General features: G+C 36.2%; 1 protein-coding gene across 2 annotated transcripts in view; it reads right to left on the bottom strand.

The window, feature by feature from the left end:
* The window catches only part of LOC121857741 (cortactin-binding protein 2-like), a 115380-nt gene extending 87895 nt beyond the window's left edge, over positions 1–27485 (bottom strand). For both annotated transcript variants that reach the window (XM_042353864.1, XM_042353863.1), the window contains exons 1-4: positions 27106–27485; positions 8298–8399; positions 6431–6658; positions 6179–6295 (exon numbers count right to left, since the gene is read on the bottom strand). In XM_042353864.1, coding sequence (XP_042209798.1) covers positions 6179–6295; positions 6431–6658; positions 8298–8399; positions 27106–27291 — 633 coding nt within the window. In that variant the 5' untranslated portion in view covers positions 27292–27485. The remainder of the gene's footprint in view (positions 1–6178; positions 6296–6430; positions 6659–8297; positions 8400–27105) is intronic.
* Between the last annotated feature and the right edge of the window lie 383 nt (positions 27486–27868).

Raw genomic sequence — 27868 nt, forward strand, 5'->3', positions numbered from 1 at the left:
CAAGATGCAGTTCATTATATATTCACTAACTTTTCTTTCTGTGAAACCAAGCACAGTATGATGGCTTTTACTTGATGTCTCCTAATAAATTATCACCAGATCTCTTAATCCTTAAATATTGGAACAACAGCTATCAATCAGGTCAGTGGATAATTACATTAGTTAAAAGACAGGCAAGGGTAAAAGGAAAGAGAAACAACGGAAAGTAGACAAAACTAACAACCTCTGAATGCCACTGTGCAATTTTGTAATACCTAACAGACTATCAATAAGGTGGTACTGTAAAGCGTAAATGTGGCCAAGATAAATGGCCGTAAGACAGAATGTCACTTCCATCACCTCTTTCTTGGGAGTGCTTCCATGTCTGCTGCCTCTTCTACCTGCTGTACCATTATTTTACCCTTCATGTGTTTAAATATTTATGTGAAATTTGGTAAGCTATATTTCACCAGTGACAATTTACATTTACTAATATTAGTTTATACAATGCATAACAAAATTTACATTAAACTTGTTAGTAATTTGTAATAGAGAGTTGCTTTGCACTTACAGTACCCTACCCCTCCCGTCCATATACTGCACAGTAAACCCTCGATTTAGGCAGGAATTACATCCTTGAAAACTATCAAAGTCATGAAAATCAAACTTAACTTCTTTGGGGAAAAACATGGTTGCAGTTTTTAATGTAAATAACGTGCTATAATCCTAAAATAATCTCACTCTTCAGAAAGATATACTGTATGTAATCACTTTATGCCAACACCAATTGAGCTTTGAGGTGAGGTACCCACTTCACAAGTGATACTTTCTTTTTTTTAACTCAAAGAAATATATGTAATTGTTAAATTTATGCTTGCATTGACCGAAGTCCCAAAATACGAGAAATTAATAGTATCAGCCACAAAACCTCAATTAAAGGATTCTCATGGTCCAGTGGAGGATATGGACTGTGATAACTTTACATCTAGCATACCTTATACAGCACTTTATTCAACTTCACTTGTATTTTCTTAACTTTGCTTTTAATTTGATGCAAGTACAGTATCACTAAGTTAGGGTAGATATTAATTCACTAATAAATGTGTAATTTATCAGCATGTTTCAAGTGTAAGTTTTGCTATAACAGGAGTTGACTTGCCAGAACCTCCTAATGGGTACTACAGCTAAAAAATGATTCTCATGCATTGCTATGATGTATAATCCCACTTGCCTTGCTCTCCAAATGTGTGCCAGCAAGTGAGAAGGGAAGACGACACTCCTCAGTGCATTGTTTAAACATGACAACCTTGGATTACCTACAGACTGAATATATAAATACAGGTATGTATATTTTGGGGGGCTAATCTGACTGTTATGGCTTTATTTTATCAACAGTGCCTCAGAAGCGAAGTGCTAGTGCTAGTCAGACAACAATGCACAAAAGTCAAAGCAAGAATTCAGGTAGTGAATGTGGTTGTAATCTGCCCTCTCCTTCCCCCCTCCTCTCATCTAATATGTAGTACATATAGTAACCACTAAAATGTTGTACATGTATTTGATTGAAACTATATGACCCCTAGAAATGTTACTAGATTGGGTTGTTTTCCCCATAGGGTTAAATTTTTCCTTGGTGTTTTACTGGAATGCTACACCCATGTAAGGTGAGGGACTACAGTACAGTACTGTGTTTCTTTATTAAGTTTTAAAATGCACATTTACTACAGTATCTAAGCAAATACTGTATACTGTACATACCGGTATATGTTTTACTTATAAACTTCATTTTAGTTTTGAAACAAAACACTTTATGGTCTGATGACAAAAAAAATCATCCTTTAAATACAGTGGTTCATTATAGTTTATGTGGTAAGCCTTATTGAGGCACAACTACATGAGGCACTGATATGGTGTTCCCAAGAGACCTTCCATATACTGCATATACTGTACAGTACTGTAATGTGAATTTGTTATGGCTTCACCGAGTTATCTTTAAGTGGTTATGTTTGGTCTATATATAGATATTATAACATGGTTTCCATGAAGAAATCTAATGTGACTTGGTACAATGTTAACCTAACCAAGTTACTGCACTACATTGAGGGATTACAGGCAGTCCCCAGGTTACGTACGAGTTCAGTTCCTATGGACATTTTTAAGTCAGTCGAAAATGTACAATACACCCGAATAATCCGCAAATTTTCATTTCACGGTCCTCTACTATTCACGGATGACACTCTGCATGTACCCAAGAATGTCTAAGGCTAGTTTTAAAGTTTTAAAGTTGCGACAGGGAGCCATTCGTTCTAGAGACAGTAATTTCCTTTACCTGTATTGTATATACAGTGACCCCTTGTTTAACGAACACCTCGGTTAACGTAATTTCGATTAACGAACTGCCTTCCATAAGGATCTTCAATTCGGTTAACGAACAAAAATTCAGTTAACGAAGTTCTTACGAACCGACCTCAACATGTTTTTGCTTGCACTGACCGGGCAACCAGCTTTAGTATCAGTCCGCCAATACATTAATCGGTTCTACGGCTTAAATTCCTTACTATTTTAGTAAATATCAAGAAGTTTATACTATTCAATAATTTTAAAAGTTTAATATTCAATTTTTTAGTCATTTTAACAATTATTGAACATAATTGAAGGTAAAGTGACTAGTTTAATGCGCGGCATCCAGCCTCTTAACACAGCAAACAGGAGTTAGTCTCTCTCTATTTTCACTGGAGGTAACATCTTGCTTGAGACTCTCTTCAACTAAATGCTTTTTTTCTGTGTTTCCAAGCAAATTATTGGTCATTTTGAAATATATTTTACATATTGACATTATATAATGCAGTGCAGTGTTGATTTAAAGAAAATAATCTTGAATTACACCAGAGAGCTAAAATTTTATGGGTGAAATGGCGCCATGGGGTGACTTCTCTTCCACCCCAATGCCTTCTCTTCTTCCTTCTCCTCCACCCCCATTCTAAATCCCATCATCATCATCATCATCATCATCCAGGAGCCTTCTACATTCACACCTCAAAGTAAGTGAACTTTTCTACCATTTTTGTTCAATTTAGGAAATTTTCGGTGAACTGGAACCAATTACCCAAAAACCCATTGAAACAATGGTTTCGGTTAACGAACTTTTCGGTTAACGAACAACCTTCTGGAACGGATTGAGTTCGTTAACGGAGGGGTCACTGTATGTGTGTGTGTGTGTTTAGAGAGACACACAAAACACTTAAAAAAATGAATAATGGGAAAATCCTCTCACAAATTAGAAACAAATTACAGTTGTACCCCGCTTTACGCGGTCAATTGAACCCACAGGGTACCGCATTAAGTGAACAACAGAACATATGGGATTAATTCCAATAGAGACTGGCCCGACCCCCAAACTCTACTTTTTCCGACACAATACCTATGTTCTAGTAAAAATAACATCTTAATTTTATGATGGTACATGCACACAATTAATACTTAAGAGAAATAGAGAAATACAGTCGCCAAGTTAATGTCCATTCAAATAATGGACTCAACTCCCTCCCCCTCTTCTCACACTACACTGCTGGCTCTTCCCTCTCTGCGAAATTTTTGGGGGAAAACCACTAGATTTTAATAAATAATACCTCAAACTAAAGTTAGGATAATATAATTGACATTGCTGGATTCCTTGTAAGACCAGGAATATTTTGAATATAAATGTCATATATTTTGCACAAAAGATAACATATTTACTCAGAGTAAACATTATATCTAAAAATTTTGTGTCTAATGCAAAATATATGATGTTTATATTCAAAATGATCATCAAATTGTAAGAATTCCAGCAATGTAAATTATATTCTGGCCGGGTAATTTGTATGAATTTTATGAGCTAAAACAAATATCTTCAGTTAATAAAAAAAAAATATTCTTCACACATGCCAGGTGCTCGGTCGCCAGTCCCTCCCTCCCCCCCAACCCTCCCTACCAGATAAATGTGTGGGAATACCAGACTGTTTACCTTTTTAGTAATAAATAATAAATCAGACTAAAGTTAGGATAATATAATTGACAGGAATATTTTGAATATAAATGTCATATATTTTGCACAAAAGATAACATATTTACTCAGAGTACTATTATATCTAAAATTTGTATGTCTAATGCAAAATCTATGATGTTTATATTCAAAATGATCATCAAATTGTAAGAATTCCAGCAATGTAAATTATATTCTGGCTGGATAATTTGTATGAATTTTATGAGCTAAATAAAAAAATTATACTTCACCCGCATAAAGGGGTACACCCACCGCGGAATGTGAGCATCCTGGGTTCTGGCAGGGCACCGTGCAAACGTGGAAACGCGGAATGTGGGACCGCGTAAAGTGAGGGTTGACTGTACATACATACATACATACATACATATATATACTGTATATATATATATATATACTGTATATATATATATATATATATATATATACACACACAATACAGTACAGGTAAAAGAAATAATTGTCCTGAGGGCAAACAAGTAAAGGGAATATACATTTCTTTGTACACATGTAACAATAAGGTCAGCAAATGTTATTAACGTATTTGGCAATTCTCGGCCATTTTGAGAACCTAACACCCGCAAATTTGAAGGGCATGCTTTACTTAGGTCGAACCATATACCCTATGTGAATACAGTTCTTAGAGAACAATGTTAAAAATCCTAAGTCCTTATATACATCTAAAATTACTTATTTCAAGAGAAAAGAAGAAATAAAATAACAAAATATAGTAAATGAGAGTAAATAATAAATCATCAGGTAAATGAAATACAGTACGGGTACTGTAAATTTTAAGTTTAACTTCATGGGACCTAGTTCGTATCGGCAGATGTTCGTAAGTCGAACGAATGTAACCCGGATGTCAGGTGAAGGTCACCATGTAAATATAATATGGACACAAAAAATAAATTAGTTTTCAAAGTGAATTTGCTATTATCTGTGGAAGCCCAAAATACTTAAAATTCCTTATGTCAGAATCCCAATACCTGGTTCAAAAATGAGTCTCCCCACCCGTCCCCAAAGAAGTGAGCGTCCTTATATAATTTTTTGTTTAAACCATAAGAGGTCTAACTTACATATTTGTACAACTCTCGGCATCATCAGACATCCCAGCATACTGGTGGGTTCAAAAGTCAATACTATAGCAAAACATCATTATGTATAAGTTCTGTCTTCAGATGAGACTGGTGCAAACTGTAAAGTCTTGCATCCTCAAAACTGCAACTACTGTACCAATGATGACAAATCTTATTAGACAAGACCACTATGTATGGTCATAGATAAAGGAGACACAGAAATACCACACAAAACAACTAAAGGAACATTTGTTTATTTCAACTCAAAAAGTCTCGCCTCTTCAGTCTTTAAGTAATGCTGCACAAAACATTTTTAAAGGCCATAGACAGTGAAGAAACATCAAAAGTCAGAAGACTTACAACACAATTACAACCTAATTTACTTGTTTTTAATGCAGAAGACTGTGCGCTATGACCTGGGTACAAATTTACAAACATTTGCACACAAAATTTTAAAGGTAAAATCCTTGAGCACATGTCAAAGGCCAAGGCAGCACAAAAAGTTTGTAATATGAGTTGGCTTTCATCTCTTCCGAGACAGTATGAACAAGAACAAGCTAATAAATACTATGCCACAATGACAGCAGGCAAGCAGAGAGAATGAGAGAGACTCTATCAATTTAAAATACACATACACACACATACACACAAACCACTGACTAATACACCTCTACACCAAAATTTGGGCTGTGGGGTAATTAAAACGGACTAGTAATCTACTGAAAATCTAAACTTTTATGAGTGTTATGACAGAGAAGAGAAGGTATGCATGACATTTTAGCAAACAAGAGACCAAGATAACAAACCTACTAAGTAGCTCATCACAAAAATTTCCTAATCTTTCTACTAGTATGTTCTTACTCATTAGTTTACAGGTTACAAGAGTCTGTCAAGATGGCATTAGTCCATCTGCTTAGGTTGACTACACTGAGAAGAAATCATTGATATCACCGTTAGAGTCACACAATAATCATGTGGGTATTTTTACAGAACGTGGTTTGATTTGTGAGGGTTCTTTAGTCCAAGTACAACAGTATGGATTCACCATAAAATGTTGCTCTTACATGAAGGATAACATGCTCACCTGTTTTAAGCGTGTCCGGTCCTTTTCCAAAGCATATGTAACATCATCACCCTGAGCTGTGTCATGTTCATGTTTCCTTCTCTCCTCCTCAAGCTCTGCCACCACTCGAGAATGGCGCTAAAAGAGAGGAATGTAGCTTTTCAGGGTTCTGCAGAAAATGTGCAATAAGAAATAAATGCAACTACAGTAAAACAAATTTGTGAAGTTCTTAATGCATATCACATATTTCTTATTCATTTCATTGCCCTTTACCTTCTCTGCTTCCCTAAGCACATGACGCATCCTCTGGTGTGCTTTACGTTGCTGAGCAATCAGGTGTTCTAGCTGCGCTAACTGTGTCTCTTCTAAAGCTCTGAGTTCAGCTTCATTGACACCCCCACCCCGCACCACAGAACCTCCAATGCTGTCCCGCTGTAAAGCTAGGAATGGATCACTCAATCCTACTCGGCCATACTGTAGTAGGTTCTTGACTCGCTCAGTCTGAAAAATAACATGTAACAAATTTTTCAACAACAAGGATGCTTAACAAAACACAGGTAGAATAAAATAGTAATAATAAGCTGTAAACAAATGAATACAAATGCAAAATTTTTACACTTTCAAAGCTGTGAAGAAGTGTTCCTACAATGATGAGAAGTACTGTAAACTGCAATTATGAGTCAATGGTTAATACAATGTAATTTTTATATAATGCGGTCTTTTCAGGAACGCAACTACCACGCTACAGGAGAACTGACTGTACAGTACTGTAGATTTAGGTAGCAGTTGCCCTGCACCAGATAAAATAAATACAATATACACCCGACATGAATTTGGTGACTATATTTAATAAGGCTAAAATTAATAAAATGATACACATGATGGATCTAAAAGGCCACTTAAAGTAATGTAAAACCTGGTCTTGATTTCTTAATAAATATGGACTTGAATGTGATTGAATGTCAGATATTTTAGGCATAGAATACAATACTCTGTACTAATGTAATAGCCAGTAAAAGCAACTGAAAAGAGTAAAGGAGATCTGTGAACTTCATAAATCAAGTCTCTGTAATGTTCATCATACATATCAGTACACCCACCTCTCGTTTTACGCGGGGGTTACGTTCTTGAAAACCACCACTTGATTAAAAAAATGCCTAAATTAAACATAATTTTCACCTAAGAATACATGTAAATGGTACAGGTTAGGGGAACCATCATATACCGCACAGGGTACGAACGGTGCTCTAACTTAAACCAATCACGAGGCCAACCTCCGGCACACGCTCTCCTCTCTGAAGGAGGGTGATCACATTTAATTTCACGTCCATTGCGATTGTTTTTCGTGCCTTTTTAGCTTTAGGCGCCCCAGAGGAGGTAGATGGACTTTTCCAGAAATGCTCAATGGGGAAAAGCGTTTAACATTAAAAAGGTACATGATAAACACACAATGCAAGTGAGAGCACAGAGAAAAAGTAGTGCTGGTGTAAACTGAGAAAGCGATACACGGGAAGCTTGCTGGACGTCGTCACAGTTGTTGTACAGAATACCTCTTTACCATCATTATCTTCATCATTAGTAGTAATAATCTTTATTATTACATTATTATAATAATTATTATTACAGTATCAATAATATTAAAATCATTGATGTTGATATGACTGCGACTTTATAGTAATAACTTACATGCACCTCACCAGGCATCACATGCGATTCCACTGCCAGGCGACCAGGCGTATACGTGCGGCAAATTTAAACTGTCTTGAGTGCGTTATTTAAAAAATAGGTAAGCGTAAATTAGCTTTTGGTATTAATTGAACAATCGCGTTATTCCAAAAACGCTTAAATCAAACGCGCGTAAAATGCGAGTTACCTGTACATTAATAAAATAATCAATAAATTTTCTCAATTCTCAAGTCAACAGATGTAAGATGCCATTTTTTATAATAAAAACTATCATTAAAATTCTAGACTAACACCAACAATTAGCTAGATATCCAATCTATTCAGCATCTAAATGGTACAGTACATTATATATACAAGTACTGTACAGTACATGTATAAGAAATTATAGTATATTCCGTTGCATCAGGAAAGCAAGTTGTAAAGCTCGAGACATAACAGTACTTATAAACTATACCTTGAGCGTTGCTATAACAACATCTCGAGACTGTAGCTCACCCTCCATATAGGAAAGTAATCTGAGAAGATCAGTGCGGCTCAACTCCAATTTGGGGTTCAGCTGAAAAGAAAAATAATACGTTATATACTCCACAAAATCTTCAATACCCGTACATGTACTGTCTTCAGGTTTGACAAACACAGTAAAGTTGTACTGATAATGATTACAATTTGTGTAAAAATACAATGCAATAATTGATATGACACATTAGGGAAGCCACACCAGTGGATGTGTACTAAAAGAAAACAGTCTGCATGCAAACTGATCCTCTAACCAAGACCATGTTAAGGACTTTCTGGGCAATGTTTGTCTGAAATTTTATTTAGTTTCATGTAGCTTCAATATCAACAGTGCTAATAATAATAATAAAAAATTATAGTGTACAGCAGCTTCCCATGTACAGTACTAATGAAACTAAGTACAGTATAACAAAGAAATGAAAAAAACCCCAGTGAAATAACAAAAAACATGATTTATTAAACAATTTAATAGTCATAGGACCCACATGATCTGTGTACACCCTCCATCACTTCTAAGTTAACATAATATAGTTTCACTCCATGTCTTGAATAAATCACTTCAGGAAGTTTACCCAAAGTCATAACAACCAGGGTTGGAAAAAATCATGATTTTTAAAAAAATTAAAATAATCGATTTATTTGATTTAAATCGGATTTTTTTTATTTAAATCGATATTTTTTATTTTTTTACTAATTGCATTAAAATAGTATTTTTAAACCATAAAAACAGTATTTTTCAACCAAAGATTATTCAGGATAATAAACAGAAAATGGGCATTAAGATATTTATGCAGTAGATGTACCAATGGAATTTAACACAATAATATTCTTTTTGTAAAATAAAAGAAAACTGGTAACATATCTTACATTTGAGTGCACAAATCCAAATGTAATAATGAAATTTAACATAAATGCTCTTATAGGATTACAGTGTTTCAAAAATTAATAACTTAATTTCTTCAAGTCAACAGAATAATATTATCATTTTGTAAAAAAATAATCCCTGTACTAGTAACAAGTTTATTTTCTTAGATTTGTAGGATTATAGTGTATTAAGGATTACCGGTAATAACTTCAAGTCAACACAATATTCTCATTCTGTAAACAACAAAAATAGTTCAAAACATTTAAATTAGCTTAGTTGAACATAGAAATGCTTATGTACTGTGACAAGCTTAGATGCCTTTTCCTGTCCTAGGCGATTTCTTACTTTTGAGTGTATAAAAATCCATGTAGAAAAAATTCTCTCAACCCCTGCTGATGATGCAACAGCTGTAAATAATTGCCTAGGAACATCCATTACATTTTATGTCATATCATTGGCAAAATACTGCCACCAAGCAAGGGGTGAGAGAGATTTTACATCTTTACCAAAATAGACCTCTTTAAATGGTGCACTTCTTTCATGGAAGGACATTAATGTTGAAAGGAAATGTGGAAGAGACTCGCACACATACTGTTCTGCAATGTCTTGCTGCTCAGGAGTCAGATGTCTGTCCTGATACCTTGGATCTATCACATTAGCTAGAAAATGGGCAGGTGTCAATGCTACTTTGATTCTTTTTTCAAAATTATCCATATCCTTCTTATCTGTTAAATACTCCTTAATATCAGTTTTACCCAGATTTCTACAGCATCACTTAATAGGGTATGTTCTCTCTGGACACAGTCCAATGTCACAGCAATAGGCTTAAGTCTCTCTAAATAGTCTTCTGCAGTTCTTTTTAATGCCTTATCATTAAATATCCTTTCAATTTTCTTATCAATGTCTTCACTATTTTCTTTGCACACTTTGACAAGGGTCTCCCAGTTCTTTAAATAAGATTCAATAGAATCTGTCACTGTGTTTCATCATGTGTCTGATGGCATTACTAGCATTGTTCCTCCTGCTCTTCTATACAAAGATCCTGGGATGTGATGATTTCTGAAGTACTTAATGATTTCTGTAATGTGCTCCTTAATGTTCTTGATTTGCAGGTCTTGTGAAAGCAAATTTAACAGGTGTGCAGAGCAACCATATGTTATAATGGATTTATCTTGTCCGAATTCACTTCTCATTTTTGCCATATTAGCAGCATTATCTATTACACAGCTTCTTACCGTGCATCCAAATTTGTCTTCACACTTTTTTGTAGCACATTCAGCTAATTTCAACAGATATTCAGCTGTGTGTCTTGATTCTGTGTCTATAGAGTCAACAAGATAAATACAGTTGTCCGCTGTTAAAGTTATACATACTATAGGCTCATTATGGACATTACTCCATCCATCCATGGCCATACAAACTGTCTTCCCACTAAGTTCTTCTGAATAATTCTTAATCACTGAATCGTAGGCATGATCCAAAAGAGACCCTCCAATTTGATGTCTATTAGGTGAAACATATTCTGGTCTTAGCATTTTAATCATCTTGATGTTATTAGCCTGCTGCATTGCATATACTTTTCAATCATGTAGAATAAAAAGAGAAAACAGTTATTAGTAAAAAAATCATTTTGATTTAAATCATGATTTTTTTACTCTGATTTAAATCAATTTAAATCATGTGATTTAAATCATTTGATTTAAATCATAACAACCCTGTGAACAACTTAATGAAAAATTCATATGTATGGAATTTATCACCACTATAACACTCAGTTCCTACTAGCTCACTTTCTCACTGAAATGTCGTGTGCTGTAAAACTATGTTACAAGGTGAAGAAGTTGTGACCCATGTAAGATGGTCCCTGAGTATTCAGTTAACTTTATTATGCAAGTAACAGTGACCTACCAGTAATTACCAAATATGATATATATACACCATCATGTGGTAATGCTTAAATGTTCAAAAGCTTCATAGAGTTACACTAGAAAACACTATGTATTGTGCAAGATTTTCCTTTGATGTTAGGCTGTGCATAAAATCCAGCCTACAGTGACCAAGCTGTGGTGTAAGACATTCACCTGTATTGAAAGTGCAGACAAAAGTTTATAAAAGAGCTATCTTAAAACGAATTCTGCATTGCTCTTGCATAACTAATCAATCCTGGAACAAATGACATTTTCAAGACAATGGTATATTGTAATCGAGAATGAAGAGCTCCATTTCAAGAATGGCATTTTCAGATAAACTGTGAACAATGTTGGAATTTAAAGATGCTGTGACAGTGATGAGCAAATTAAGTTCACTCTAATCAATTCCACTGACATAGCTACAGTACATAATGGTATAAAATCTGTATGGGGAGTATTTGATGGCACATGGCAGAAGGAAAGATGCATTAAAAAGATATTAACAATATGAAAAACAGCACAATGGACCAAACAAACCTACCTTCAGTGATCCATAAAATTAAATGCATTTATGAGTAATTCAATCTGAAATAATTAGTTTGGATGCCAATGAATATTTTGTCAAACTTATTTGCCCCAAAATGCATTGTTGTGTGACCTCTAATGAAAATAATAACTGGAATCATCATCATAAACAAAGATTTCCCACGGCTCAACGGTTACTATACTGCATTAGAAATACAGTAATAACTATCTACCATACACTTTAGCTAAATTGTGGTTAACAGGTTGAAGATTAATCTTTAAAGGGCATTAAATTTATGTGTGAAACCAGTATCAATTATACACTCATATGTCCCTTCACACAAGTCAGTGTCACCCATTAAAAGCATGTCCTTACCCCAAAAATCACTTGATCTCACGTTCGCCATTCATCCACACACAATAATAGTTTTGACCATCCCCCTCAACATCTAGTGCATCCTTCAACCCCTCCTTCTTTCCCCTTCTCGGTCTTCCTCTCTTCCTCCCATCATCCATCCCTGAATTTTACTCTTCTTCTTACCAATTTTTCACTTCCTATTTTCTCATTATGTACATGCTGCCTAAATAGTCCTCATGTGTATAGTGCAATGGTAAGCAGAGGAAGACACTCAAAAATTAGGTGAAGAACAAAATGGAACCAGTGGTGTGCAGAGATGACATAACAGTATGCAGACAAATGGGTGATGGGGCATTGCAGCAGCAAGAATGATTCAATGAAAGAAACTGAAAAGAGCTTATGGTTTCTCTTGGTTCCAGCCACCAAAAAATTAAACAAAAAAGTGCTTGCACCAGTAACAAACACAATCAAGATGATTCTGTTGACAAGAATGCCCCCAATAAAGAGTTAATTTATCAAAAAGGGAACAACTCTGGCAAAACACATGAATTGTGTATACTGTAATGATGATAAACAACATTTTAAGAATTCAATCAAATTATCTATATGGATACAAAAGATATGTTCTGGAAAAGGTTTTGACCTCTGACCTTCAAACATTGATACTAACCATTGAAAATTAGTGTTATGCACATAGGCTAGTGACGACGCATATACCTGTAATGTTTCACCATATTCCTGCTAAGAATTACTTTATCCTCTTGCCAAGGTCTTAAACTCTGACCTTCCTGTGACCATAACTTATGTCATGGGACTATAAACTGATGTTCTACACTTTACCTAGTAATGATACAAGCATACGTAGAGTTTCATAAAATGTCTGCAAAAATACAAGAATTATTATCCAGACAATATTATGACCTTTACCCATCAGCAGGGCACTTGAACTTTGACAAAGACATTTGAATCTGGTGTTCTGAACTTTGTGCACATTCTCATGAAGTTTCATCACAATATCGCAATTGATAGAAGTAACACTACAAATAAGGCAGAGATTTGAATGTAATTATCATCAGTTTGTCTGCAGATGACATATACCCTCTTAAAAAGTCTTAAGATAAGTTGTATATCCATAAATATACAGTACTGTACTGTATAATATTTATGTTCTGGTCAAAGTTTTGAACTTTAACTTTTAGCTGAGACCTTAACATTAATTGAACTGTAACACCCTGACAGTAAGTGAATCTGTTCATGATGTTCAGAATGCCTTTCCATGTTTGACCATATTGCCTGTCACTGAATTAGTTAGAAAGTGTCCCTTTTTACCAATGTATGGCAGCCAAACATAACTTTCATTAGTAATGTCTTTATTCATTAATAATTATTGAGTACTGTACTGTATATTTCTGCATATACCATATTATTGTGTTGAGCAATTCCAGTAAAAGAACAATGTAAGCATTCTAGATTGATTTTGTATCATTTAGAAGTGAAGATAACATGGAAAGGGACCAAATCAGAATTGGGTCCATTTTACTACATCTGAAAGGGTAACTGCCAACAGAACAATATCAGCTGAACATCTTTTAAATTGGACCCTCAGGAAACACCATCTTGTATTTGAACAATGTCTCAAATGTTTTAGAGATGGCAAAGAGGTGGATACAGTATTTTCAGTCCCGCTGTAAATTATCCAAATTTATGAAATTCTATTCTGAGACCTATCCTTTTTATTAGAAATACAGCTCCTCCTCAACTTACGATGGGGTTAGGGACCCAAATCCAGGTCATAAGTTGAATTGGTCGCAAGTCGAAAGTGTAAAAATAATACATAGAAAATCTAAAATGGGTGTCTCTTTTTCTTCTCAGCACCACAAAGCTTGCCAGCCATTTTAAAGGGAATAACAAACAAACAAATTTTCAGTACACAGCGCAATCACTAACGTCGGGACTCGAAAATACGTAATTTGAAAATTTTTTGGTATGACTGGGGCGGTCGTAAGTCGAGTAGGTCGTAAGTCGAGGAGTGGCTGTACTGAAGGGAGTAATACATGTACCGATAATCAAAATTGAGCTGTATTGTATGATGGTACAATATACTGTACTGTAACAAGTCTTTGCCTTAAAAGTTCGATAAAGCCTGCACTTCTCTACAACAAAGTCCATTGAGCCATAACTCTGAACAAAATAATTGAAAATATTGATTATCAGTTTCTTCTGAGATCTATGAGTATTATACTGCACCTAAAAACTAATTTTCCTTACATCCATACTAGTTATTCAAGTACTGTATTGATTAAGGTACTGGTGTGGATGAGGGACACACAGTGGAAAGTGGATGTCTGTAAGAAAGGTGTTGGCAGCAACTTAGTCATGTGCAACAAGTGTGGAAGGTGGGTACACAAGAGGTGCATTGCAACAAGTGTGGAAGGTGGGTACACAAGAGGTGCAGTGAAGTAAATGCTAGACTGGGATGGTGCTAACTTTATGTGTTCTGTATACGCAGGTAACCATGTGTTCACAGAAAAGATGAAGAAACTTTATGTTGGGAATGTCCCTGCACCAATGACCTGTACAATACTATATACGTACTGTAAATTACGTCATCGGTAACATTTAAAAAAAATTCACAAGACGAGGTAGTTAAACTCCAGATCAATGAAACATCTGTATTCAACTGTCCAATTCATTATTAAAAATGCAGTAAAGTGCTTTTCTTATGTAAAACTATGATTGGATATCTATTCCTTCAAAAGCCTATTCATATGCAAATTAACATAGCCGGTTCATCCTCACCACATTACCAAGATCACACACCTTTAGGGTGGCACTTGGCAACATCATTTCACACAGTAAAACCACTCAATGCTCATACTGTATTCACCTACACTTGGTCTTCAGCCTCCATATTCCTTTTCTCACTTGCACCTAATAATTTTCTAAATTGTCTTTCTACAAAACCTTTGCATACCATTCAGTCATGAAAAGCTTTTAAAAGCTCAATATCTTATTGAGTGTTTCCTACCAAGATTTTAGTAAATAACTGCAATTATCAAAATACAGTACATATAAGCAATTCATGTGGATATACAGTACAGTATTTTATTAGGCTATGGCCCAGGTGCAAGCGTCCTGCAGCATTGAGCGACCAGGGCGCACACACACAATCTTCTTTCCAAGGTGACCTGTGTCCCACCTGCTAGCGTCTTGCTAGTATAGACATGTCGTCTAAGCATCACAGACGTTTGCTGATACTTATAGAAAATAATGTTTTTCAACGTACGTGTGGTACCTGCAGAGGTACCCAAGAAAAAACATATTATAACAGAGGAGGATGGAAGTAGGCGAATTTCACCATCGCTACAAGTAACTTCGCCAAGATCCAAAGAAGTTTCACGAGTACATTAGAATGTATTCTGATTGGGGACGAGGTCTAACCACTCTGCGTGTATGTACAGTGGGGGTATGCTATAACGAACGGATCCTACTACGAATATTCCTATAACGAACGGTTTTACCTATAGAATTGAGAATGCTATAACGAACGAAACTCCTACAACGAACATTATTTAATTTTTTTTTTATTTATTGTTTTTTTATTACAAATATTAATGATATTCTTTATTTCAGGGGTTTAGATGCATATTTATGCATTTTTTAACAATTTTTACAATTTTATATTATATTTTTCAGTGTTAAGTGGTTGTATTTGGGGGCCTGGAACGGATTAATCCTATAACGAACGAATGCTATAACGAACAAGGTTCTAGAACCAATTAGATTCGTTATAGCATACCCCACTGTATATATATATATATACAGTTGGTCCTCATATTACGCGGTCCCGCATTCCGCGTTTCACCGTTAACGCGGTGCCTTGCCAGAACCTAACATTTTCACATTCCGCGGTCGTGAACCCCATTACGCGGAGAACGGCTGGCAAGCCGCGCCATTTTTGGATCCAAACCTCCCGCCATCCGCCATGTTGTGTAAGAGGCGCGAAAATGGTGCGCACAAGGTCGCCCAGTCATCAAAACATGACCAGTTCTTCACCCGCCATCCACTACAGCCGGCCCAAGTCAGTGATAGTGATAATTATAGTGAGGATATGGACTTATATGAACTTTGGGGGGTTTGACAAAGAGGCCCTGCAAGCCTCTGTGGTGGATAGTGATACAATTGATACAAGTGATACAGGTGAGGGCCAATAATCTGCCCTCTGCCTCGGAACCAACCGCCCATCCCCGTGTGCCCAGCCATCTTTTCTACTAATGTAAGTGTTAAAAAACCTAATATTATTGATATTTCTCTTAATTATTAATTGTGTGTGCATGCCATCATAAAGTTAAGATAATATTTTTACTACAACATAGTTGTGTGTCGTCAAAAAGTGGAGTTTGGGGATCGGCCCGGACTCCATTTCAATTAATCCCATATGTTATGTTATTCACTTTACGCGTTTCTCACTTTCCGCGGTACCCTCCGGGTTACATTAACCGCGTAAAGTGAGGGTTAACTGTATATATATATATATATATATATATATATATATATATATATATATATATATATATATATATATATATATATATATATATATATATATATATATATATATATATACTGTATATATATATATATATATATATATATATATATATATATATATATATATATATATATATATATATATATATATATATATATATATATATATATATATATATATATATATATATATATATATATATATATATATATATATATATATATATATATATATATATATATATATATATATATATATATATATATATATATATATATATATATATATATATATATATATATATATATATATATATATATATATATATATATATATATATATATATATATATATATATATATATATATATATATATATTATATATATATATATTATTTTTTTAAATGTTTATTAACACAAGGTCAAGCACCCACAACAAGGCCTGGGGCAAAAAGGGGGCAAAAAAAAAGAACAGAAAGAAATTGAAAATGGAGAAGAAAAAGGTTGAAATCCTATCCTAGGAATGCTCTGAATAAAGAAAAAATTATTTTAATTCCAGATAGTCATGTGCCAGGCATGTTGTAGAGTGTGAATTTGGAATTTGTACAAGTAAATGGAGAATTTTAAATAAAGTTAGTGAAACAAAGGTAGATACTGCCGTTAACATTGTAAAGTGTGCTACACTTTTCCATATCAACATCATTGACACAGAGGGTCTGGACGCAAAGTCAGATGCAATTCAAGAATGTACAGTTGAGAATAACACAGCACCCTATAGAATAAGCAATGCTTCACATTCTTCTGCAAAGAATGTGAGAAACATTTTGCAGCTACTTTAATAATCCATAAGGATCTATTTATTGGCAAGATCAAGCTGTTAACAGTGGAAAATGGATGTATAGCCTTCTTTAGTTTTGGTGTAGAATGCGAGGACTCGCGCAGCTGAGGAAGCGACCATCAAAATATTTGATCGCTGCTTCCAGGTCGCACATCTAGTTCCCGTTTCCTGGTCACTCGCGAATGCTTCATGCGTTTACATGGGACACAAAAAACCCACTTTTGTTTGTCCGCTACACCAAGGTAGCGCGTTCACTTGTGTGGTCACTCGATGCCGCAGGACACTCGCACATGGGACACAGCCTTATACAAGTAGTATATATTAGAAATTTCCCAGGAGTACTGTACAGTAAAGCCTCCAATAACAACGATTCGACCAACAACTTTTCATATTTAAAAACCCTAGTTAATTTAGGACCCAATTCAAATTACGCCTTATTTCATTTGTACAGTGGTCCCTCGGTTAACGAGCACAATCCATTCCAGCAGGTTGCTCGTTAACCGAAACCATTGTTTCAATGGGTTTTGGGTAATTGGTTCCAGCTCACCGAAAATTGCCTAAATTCAACAAAAAAGGTAGAAATGTACACTTACTTTGAGGTGTGTATGTAGAAGGCTCCTGGATGATGATGATGATGTGAATTTGAAGTGGGAGGTGCAGGAGGAGAAGGGAGAAGAGAAGGAAGTGGAGGTGGAGGAGAAGCATTTTACTGCTTCTTGGAAGGTGAGTCACCTTCCATGAAAATGTCAGGAACCTCTGGACTGACAGATTCTCCACCATGAACATCCTCTCTCCTTCTTGAAGTGCAAGGCTGAGGGCTAGCATCTTGTCCCCTCTGCCTTTTACTGAGGAAAGTGTCAATTGTGATCTGTGGGGCATCTCTCCTCCTCATCATTAACTTATGTTTAAAGAAGGAGACCATTGTGTTCTCAACATGACACAAAGTTAGTTCAGATTTTTCCACATCTGGGTGTCTTGAAGCCAGTTTCCTCAACTTCTCCCAGTAGTAAATAACATCTTTCAACTCTGAAGTTGACATATGGTCATCACTTTCCTTTTCCTCCTCACCATTGTCAGCCTCTAACACAGGGATGGGGAAAGTACGGCCCGTGGGCCATATTTGGCCCGCCACTGCATTTGTATTTACAAATACAAGGCTTTACTTTGTGTTAATATAATACATTTGCATCTACAGTAAGTGTGTGGCCAGCGAAGTGTGCCACCATTCATGAAGTGGCCCTCCATCAAAAATAATTGCCCACCCCTGCTCTAACATCTCATCGAGTTGCTTCAAGTCTTCAGGAGTAAGTTCCTCCTCAAGAGACATCACAAGCTCTTCGACATCATCCTCCTCCACTTCAAGGCCCAATGACTGACCAATGGACACAATCTCCTGGTCCAACTGTTTCTTCCTCAAATCCCTCAAAATCATGGACTACTGATGGCCACAGTGCTTTCCATGAAGAATTGAGGGATCTAATGGAGATTTCTTGCCATGATGACGCAATCAATTTTACAGCCTCCAGGATGTTGAATTGTGTCTTCCAGAACTGTTTCAGTGTTAGTTCAGGATCAGTGGAAGTTCCCTGATGACACCTCCTAAACAATTTCTTCATGTACAACTTCTTGAAGTTGCTGATCACATTCTGGTCCATTGGCTGTATGATTGATGTAGTGTTGGGAGGCAAAAACAACACATTCACAAAGTCAAATTGATACTCCAAATTTCTGGCAAGGTCAGGGTCATGACCAGGAGCATTATCCATGAGGAGAAGAGCCTTTAAAGGGAGTTTATTGGTGGTTAGGTAGCTCTTCACAGAAGGGCAAAACACCTCAACAGCCCATTCATTAAAGAGGTGTCTTGTCACCCATGCCTTTCGGTTGGACTTCCAATAAACTCCAAGCTTTCCTCTCACCACTTTTTGTTGTTTGAACACCCTGAGGTTCTCAGAGTGGTAGACAAGCATAGGCTTCAGTCGGAAATCCCCTGAAGCATTGGCACCAAGAAATAGAGTGAAACGGTCTTTCATGGGTTTATACCCAGGTAAAGAGGCTTCATCTCTGGTGATGAATGTTCTTTTGGGCATCTTTTTCCAAAACAGCCCAGTTTCGTCCACATTGAACACTTGCTGTGGATGATAATTTTCTTCATCCATCAGTTCTTTTAAACGCCACTAAAAACTTTGCTGCCCCTTCCTTATCAGCACTAGCAGCCTCACCATGCCTAACTATACTAAATATGTCACTTCTTTTCTTAAATTTTTCGAACCAGCCTTTGCTGGGCCTAAAATCTTCAAATTCTGTGCCTGAAGAACCAGGTTGATCTGTCTTTAAATGTTCGTAAATCTCCCTGGCTCTTTCACAAATAAATTCAGTAGAAACTGAATCAACTTTCATCTGTTTTTCCCTAATCCAGATGAGAAGTAACCTCTCTGTTTCTGCGATTCGGGATCTACTTTTAAACACTCTGGTAGATTTGTCTCTCACTTTCACTTCTTTTAATTTCTCTTTCTGTGCAAGAATTGTCGACACAGTTGATGTCGACATGCCATATTCTTTGCATAGCGCATTTGTTCTAATGCCTTCTTCATGTTTTTTTATAATTTCCTGCTTAGTTTGGATTGAAATCGCTTTTCTTGATCTCTTAGGACCCATGCTGAATTCAAACAATATCAATACGTGATATTTTAAGTTTAAACTTGCTGTAAATAAAGAATATTTTCTTTAAAATAACACTGCACTGCGCTATATATTGTCAATATGTAAAAGAAATTTCAAAATGACCAATAATTTGCTTGGAAACACAGAAAAAAAGCTTTAGTTGAAGAGAGTCTCAAGCAAGATGTTAGCCCCACTGAAAAGAGAGAGAGAGACTAACGCCTGTTTGGTGTGTTGACAGGCTGGATGGTGCGCTTAAAACTAGTTACCTTACCTTCAATTATGTTCAATAATTGTTAAAATGACTAAAAAATTTAATATTAAACTTTTAAAATTATTGAATAGTATAAACTTCTTGATATTTACTAAAATAGTAAGGAATTTAAGCCCTAGAACCGATTACTGTATTGGCGGACTAATACTACAGCTGGTTGACCACCAAGTGCAAGCAAAAGCATGTTGAGGTCAGCTCGTAAGAAATTCGTTAATCGAGGGATTGCTCGTTAACCGAAGTTAAGAATCTTATGGAAGGTAACTCGTTAATCGAGGCGTTCGTTAACCGAGGGACCACTGTATTTACAATCAAAATATAATAAAAATTAAATTAAATGAAATTTTCATATAAATAATAACTAAATCCCGATATATATTATAAAAGAAAAAAAATTACAGTAAAAAAAATAAAGAGCGCCTTGCGCAGAGAAGCTGCCTTGCTAATGAGTGGCAAACAACAGTCGGAGCTTGGCGGGCCTTATGTTTACACGCATTAGGAACAGGAGAAAAACTTTCTCAGGTTTCCTACAGCATTTTTGCAACCCTATTCAACATGAGCAAGAGAATAAGTGATGGTAATGTTGGTTCAAAAGCTAATAGAAAGTGTATAAGCTTAGCCGAGAAACTAGTTGTGTTAAAACGATATGAAAAAGGTGAGAGGTCTGTGGATATTATATGGAGCAAGCAATGAACATATTTTCTGAAGTGGATCCATTAACAGAACAAAGCATTAAAATTTAAATACGTAGTTTGCAATTTTCATTAATTGTATTGTTTTGGGGAGAAGGAGGGTAAAAGGCCACACAAAAGATATGAAAAGGTCACTCTTGGGAATGCATCTCATTATTATTGCTTTATTTTAATGGTAATTAATGATTCGCGATAAGACGATTCACCTTACACTGCAATATTGGAGGACACTTTAATGTCGTTATTCGAGGCTTTACTGTATTGTACTTAGTGAATAAATTAATGTACATCATGCCACAATCAAAGTAAAGTTGCTTTCTTTCCTTTCTTCATTGGAAGCTTCTGTCCAGGGTTGGTGAGTGTGATGAAAAATATGAGCTACCCCTGTATCAGGTTATGAACACTTCTGAGTCACTTGGTGTCATTATGAGCACACATGACTCACTATGGGTTATTATTAGCACTTAGGAGTCATCAGATATCAATATGAGCAACTCTCGTTACTTATAACCACTTTGAGCACCTAAAGACCACATGCATGACCTTGTGACCATGATCTTAAACCCAGGCCTCAAAAATTAATCTGGTACAGAACTATGTGTGCAGGATTTGTGGGACATTTGGTTGATATCCAATCACTCAGTCCAGAGATATACTGTACCCACAACCAGGATGCATGGATGAACACAGACATATGCAGACTAGCATACCCCATCTGTTTGCATGGAGTAGGTCAATATCCAAATCACCCAGTCTTCAGCTGCTGGGTACACAGGAATTTAATAACATGCTGATATATAGAAGTATAAGTCACAAGAATGAGATGTGAAAACATGGAGGTTTATTCCAATCTGAGAATGTCATTTTAATAACTAAGATCCAATGTTTTTCAACCAGTTAACATTTATGCAACATCATTATTATATGAGTGGTCAGACTCAGCTATAGAAACATTCACTCTGACCCTTTATTATACCGGTACGTCTAGACCTTATTCTTCAATCTCTAATCAAATCTTAATGAAGGTGCTATCTTGATGTGACATGGGTTTAGTCAGTACAGTACTGTAGTATCAACAAGATGATTAAAGGTGACATGTTTCACAAATCTTGGATGTTGGCTAATAACATTAATACAAGAATGGTTAAAGTCAACATGAGGATGGTTATACTCAAGTAGGTTGAATGAATGGAGGCGGCACCCGCTGCCTCAAGTGAAGACACTGAGTGTGACTGATGCCTTGACCAATATGGCAGCACTTTTCTCTCAGTGACTTCATCCTCTTTGGTTGATCCCTCTATAATGTGCATAATAAATAAAACAATAGTATAAATCCTGCATTTATCTATAACCACCGTTTGTTCGTAATTAGCTGCGGCAACTGCGGCCTTGTTGCCCTCACCAAGATGGCGGCCTGGCTTCACGCGTCTCTGTTACATACACAGCAAACACCGCCTCCATCCATTCAACCTCCTTGGTTATACTCACTACAAAAGGTGAGTAAAAAACAGAAACAAACCAGATCTTAAATAAAAGACATTTCCTTCAATTTAACATTTTAACACTAGGAAATAATATTATTGTGTTATGTGAGTATATTATGAGGTTTAGATAGAACAACAGAACCTTCAAAAGCTACAAAGCTTTGGGTGAACTGTGTGGACTGGTAAAGTTTCGATGATGGACAATGATATAGCTAGAGTACTGTAATCATCATAAGTTGGCCCCAACAGGCACCAACCAACACTGGTAACAGTTTTATTATCATGTCACTGTACAGTATATATAAATATATGATAGGTACTGTATAAAGGTTTTGGGAATACCTGTACAGTACTTTCTGAATCTTTAAACCCTAAATTTTAATAAAAAAAAATGTCTATACTGTACTGTATATACCCGTAGTACAGCACAGTTGTATAGCATATAACTACTGTACAATAAATCTTCTAGTTCAGTATTTATGTCTGTACAGTATCAGGATATATTTTAACCCACTACAGAGCATTTTGCTACAAATTTTGTAGAATAAATGTTGATCTACTCATTGAGTTCTGTCCTATAATTATATGAAGCAGTTGGCTTTTCAAATTTAAATTTGGGTAAAAAAACATACAAATACAGTGGAATCCATATCATTTAAGCAAGGGAAAATAAGTCAAACTAACCTAACTTCCTAAACTAAGTTAAGTTGGTTTTGGTTGGATGATTTTGGCTTGTTTTGGAAGACGTGCAAGATACAACTATTGTTCATAGCTTCATGTACTGCTATGACAAAAATAGACCACAATACCAATCTTCATAATTACCAACCTTTAGCAGTAAACCTCTAATTTGGAACAATTACTTCCAAAGTGAACTCCTGCCTTCATCCAATTTATAAACTATTGGTTCAAGATATAGGCCTAGTGCTGTTATAAATTGTACACAGCCTATTAAAAACAAGTTTTTCCACACTACTGTACCTTGTTATGTATGTACAGTGCTCATTTCTACTACCCTTAACATCAATCTTAAATGAATGTACTGACCAGCCTGGATAGCCTTAGCTACTAGTTAGTGACAAACTGGTCTCCCCCAAGGCATTTTAAGTACTGTACAGTAATACTGTATATAGTAAAGGAGGAAACTGGAGGATTTGAAGAAAACCTGCAACATTTAGTTGGGTCACACTGGACAACAAATACAGTACTCTTCGTGCAGCCAACCTAAACAGGTACAGGTGGTCCTCATTATCCGAGTCATCAATATCCATGGTTTCACACTTACGAGGTCAAATTATTGCTGAACTACAGCCACTCCTCGACTTACGAAAGGGTTTGGGACCCAAATCCAGGTCGTAAGTTGAAAATGCAAAAAAAATACATAGAAAATCTAAACTGGGTGTCTCTTTTTCTTCTAAGCACCACAAAACTCTCACTTTTAAGCTTGCCAGCCATTTTAAATGGAATTACAAACGAAAATTTTGTCAGTATACAGCGCAATCACAAATGCCGGGACTCGAAAATATGTAATTTTAAATATTTTTGGTACGACTGGGGCGTTCGTATGTCTGGGTGGTCGTAAGTCGAGTGGGTCGTAAGTCGAGGAGTGGCTGTACTATGTACGTAAAAAGTCCCTGCACTCACTCACGAGGATTAATAACTGTGAAGCACAGAAGTCTCAACAGAGAATGATTCAAATCTCTCGCTATACTGCCGTGCATCCCCACCACATTCATCTCCCATACAGTTCAATTCCTTTTACCCAAACTCCTAGGGACCAATGATGGTTTGGATACCTAGTGTTATGTGTAAGGCAGGCATGGCAGTGGTAATTGTAAGGTAATAATAATACATGGAAAGAAGGGTCCTTCTGTTTACTTGGCAGCCATGTACCTCTCTACTTGTTTAACACAAGAACATCAGGATGCGCAGTTAGCTTTTCATTTAGACTTATATCACATAACAACTAGATGTGCCTACAAAAACATGCAATAATTAACATTCGATCAAAATTTGATTTCGTGGCAGCTTGATCCACTGGGAAAGGGAAAAAACTGGGGATGAGGTGGCCTGTAAGATGGCATGTTGCTATTGTTACTTGTAATGAAACTATAAAAGTTGTGGAATAGTCATAGTAATACTTTAATATGGCTTAGAAATAAAAAATATATATACAGTAATATAAAGAGCATGGGTATGGGAAGTGAATGTATGTAAGGACTCAGTGGGCAGTAACTGCATCACTGACTAGCCACCCATTGTACCGCCTGGTCTGCACTCCTGAAATTACATAACCATCCTCGACACCGATTCCTACTTCCACCTGAGATCCCCCGTCCACGAATTACTGTTCGACACCACAACCACATCCAGCCCTTCGAGCACGTACTGATCGCAAAAAGAACATCCCAGTACCAACCATTGTAAAAATTATCAACAACTCACGATCAATCAGTTTATTCACTCCCAGCCAATCTTACCTTTTTGCACTGTTACTATGTTGAAATGCCCTATAGTATAACCTTCTTCCCACTATGTTATTATATATCATATTTGTATCACTTATGTTACAGGGTACTTGTATGTTATGTGTCAATCAAGTGACCCATTCCCCAATTACTGTATATAACTGTATATTTTCAGCCTTCTGGCTGCCATGCTCTTTCAATAAACCATTAATTATTATTTACCAATTTTGTTCCATTCTTGACTTACTCACACTAATGGAATTTTCTTTGTAAGTAAACAAGAATAACAATAGTTACAAAATAAAGCTATATAGATCGTGACAAAGAAATATGAAACACAAAATGGCATAAAATTAACTACGAATAAAACCTACATAAACCAACCATAGTTAACCCTGGGTCACTATTTTGTACAGTACGTAGTTTCCAGGCATCACCATCTCTTAAGAGTGGCAGAGCACCATGTTGTCATCATAAAGCATCAGTGAAAACCGGATCATAACCCTTCCTTTTCACAAATTCAAACTTGTTTTTTCTTGCTCCTTCACCAAATTTGTACATGCATTATACACACACTAAATGTCCATGAAAATACCAAACAAAAAATTTCAAATGACCCTCTTTGTCACTTTTAACCACTCTCGACAAACACTGCTTGTTAATTTGTAACCATAAAACTGTCTGATAGTACAGTAACATGTTATACTGTATACATGTTACTGTTAAAAGGAAATACCAGTGCCTGCACCTCACCAATATAAGGTAGTACAGTACAGGTACAAGGTACCTAATATCTTATTATAACACCATCCTATGATTAATTTCTGTTGAAAACATTATTTTCTCTAGAATACCCACAAATTACTTTCCCTCTTGACAATGCCTATGAGCCTTAAGCACACTAGCAAATTAAAATAAATTATCAATAAACTATAAGAGATTTGGGTGGGAATTATTTGTCAAGCACTGGTGCAGTAATACTGTACATAACAACCACCAAGTGCTGTACAGTATCAACTTTGGAGATTTTTCTTTATAAAACATCTGTTGCTTGAATATCCTTGTTGACATGTCTGGTATCAAACTAAAAAATACAAATATATTTTTAATTTAATTTGGAAACAAAAACTAAGCTGTGGCCTCTGCACCTTTGGAGCAAACATCACTAACCTATGAGTCTAGCAGGAACTAATTCTTGAATACTGCCATATCTGAGATTATTTGGTTAAAAGCAGTCACAATTCAGTAACACCTTTTGTGATTTGCTCAATATTGAAGGCATGGAGACCTACAGTACTTGCCATTTCCCAAGTACAATTCAAAGTTGATGTTTTTATCTAATTTCTGATGAGTTTAGTACCAGATCCATGAACAAGTAGCTAACAATACCAGTACATTCATGTATCAAATCCAGTATTCTGTAATCAAAATCCTACAAACAACTATTTTAGTGATCCAGTAGTAAAAAATTTAAGAATTTGTAACATTCAAGTTAAAGCTTGGGTGACAATGCTCACTGGTTCAATCCAGCTTAACTTTGATATATTCACCGGTCATATGCATGCAGGCATTCGTATGGTATAATGAAAGGTTATGCATATCAGGTTTCATAATTGTAAACTAGAAATAAAAACTAAAAAATATGGTTCAAACATGATAATTGACAATGCTTAAATAAGACAATACCTGATAAACTTTGGGTACAGTCACTACACATGTTTTAAAAAGGGTACCTGACTGCTGTACTGGTCCATGTACTGCTGGGTATGGGGGTACCTGACTGCTGTACTGCTGGGTATGGGGGTACCTGACTGCTGTACTGCTGGGTATGGGGGTACCTGACTGCTGTACTGCTGGGTATGGGGGTACCTGACTGCTGTACTGCTGGGTATGGGTGTGAAGACCATGAAAACCCTAATAGCCCCACCTCCATTGTATGAGGGAACAAAGTTAACATTTTTTGCTGAAATGGGCGTTGAGTAGTACTATTTGACTGTCTATGAGTAGTGACCTACGCCTCTTGTGTACAGTGAAGTAATTAAAGCACAACAACATGAGAATAAAGTTGTAGAGAGGGAGGGTGTGGGTAGGTAGCCGTGAGTCCGCCCCGCCTGCAGTGTCTCACCTTCACTGTCTGGCTGGCGGATTTGTCCAGAGGTTCGAAAGGCTGCCCCTGCTGCTGCAATGACTTCTGTGGACTGACCGTAGCGGCCGCGCCCGCCATGGCTGGTGGTGACGCTGCAGCGGTGGCAGCGGCAGCAGCAGGAGGTTCTTGAGGATGGGTGTCGGGGCGCGGGCCTGTCGACGCCATCTCACCGCAAGCGCCCACGCCCACACTCACGACACTGTACGCCCACAGAAGCCACTAAACCGGGCGAAAGACCCTATAGCTCCCCATCTTTAACACTAAACACAAGAGGGCGTCGCCTTTTGTGTGTGCACCGTGCATCACTTCTTGGACATCTCCATTCCTCCTCACTCTCTCACAAATGGTTCCAATAATGCATTGTATCTCACAACTATATGCACACATAATCCAAGAAAAAATATGTCACAAGTTACTATGTTAAAATTTTATGTTGAATAAAAATTATTATCTACACTGTGGTCATAATTTTATAAGTAATAATAATGATGTAAGCATTACACTTTGTCTAGCTGGGCAGCTCGACAAACGTCCCCCCCTCGCCTGTGTGGCTCAGGTGGGCGGGCCTTTCAAACCACATAACCCCGAACTTTGAAGCATCACACTGTAAATACCATATACTGAATTTACATACATTTGACTAAATCTATAAAAATGTTAACGTACTTTTTTGTGGCTCAAATATTTATTAAGTTGTAAGTAACATTGGAAAAAATTTGATTCAGGAAATTTGTTTAAAAAA

Source organism: Homarus americanus, unplaced genomic scaffold (genome assembly GCF_018991925.1).
Source record: "Homarus americanus isolate GMGI-L3 unplaced genomic scaffold, GMGI_Hamer_2.0 scaffold16712, whole genome shotgun sequence".
Classification (NCBI taxonomy): domain Eukaryota; kingdom Metazoa; phylum Arthropoda; class Malacostraca; order Decapoda; family Nephropidae; genus Homarus; species Homarus americanus.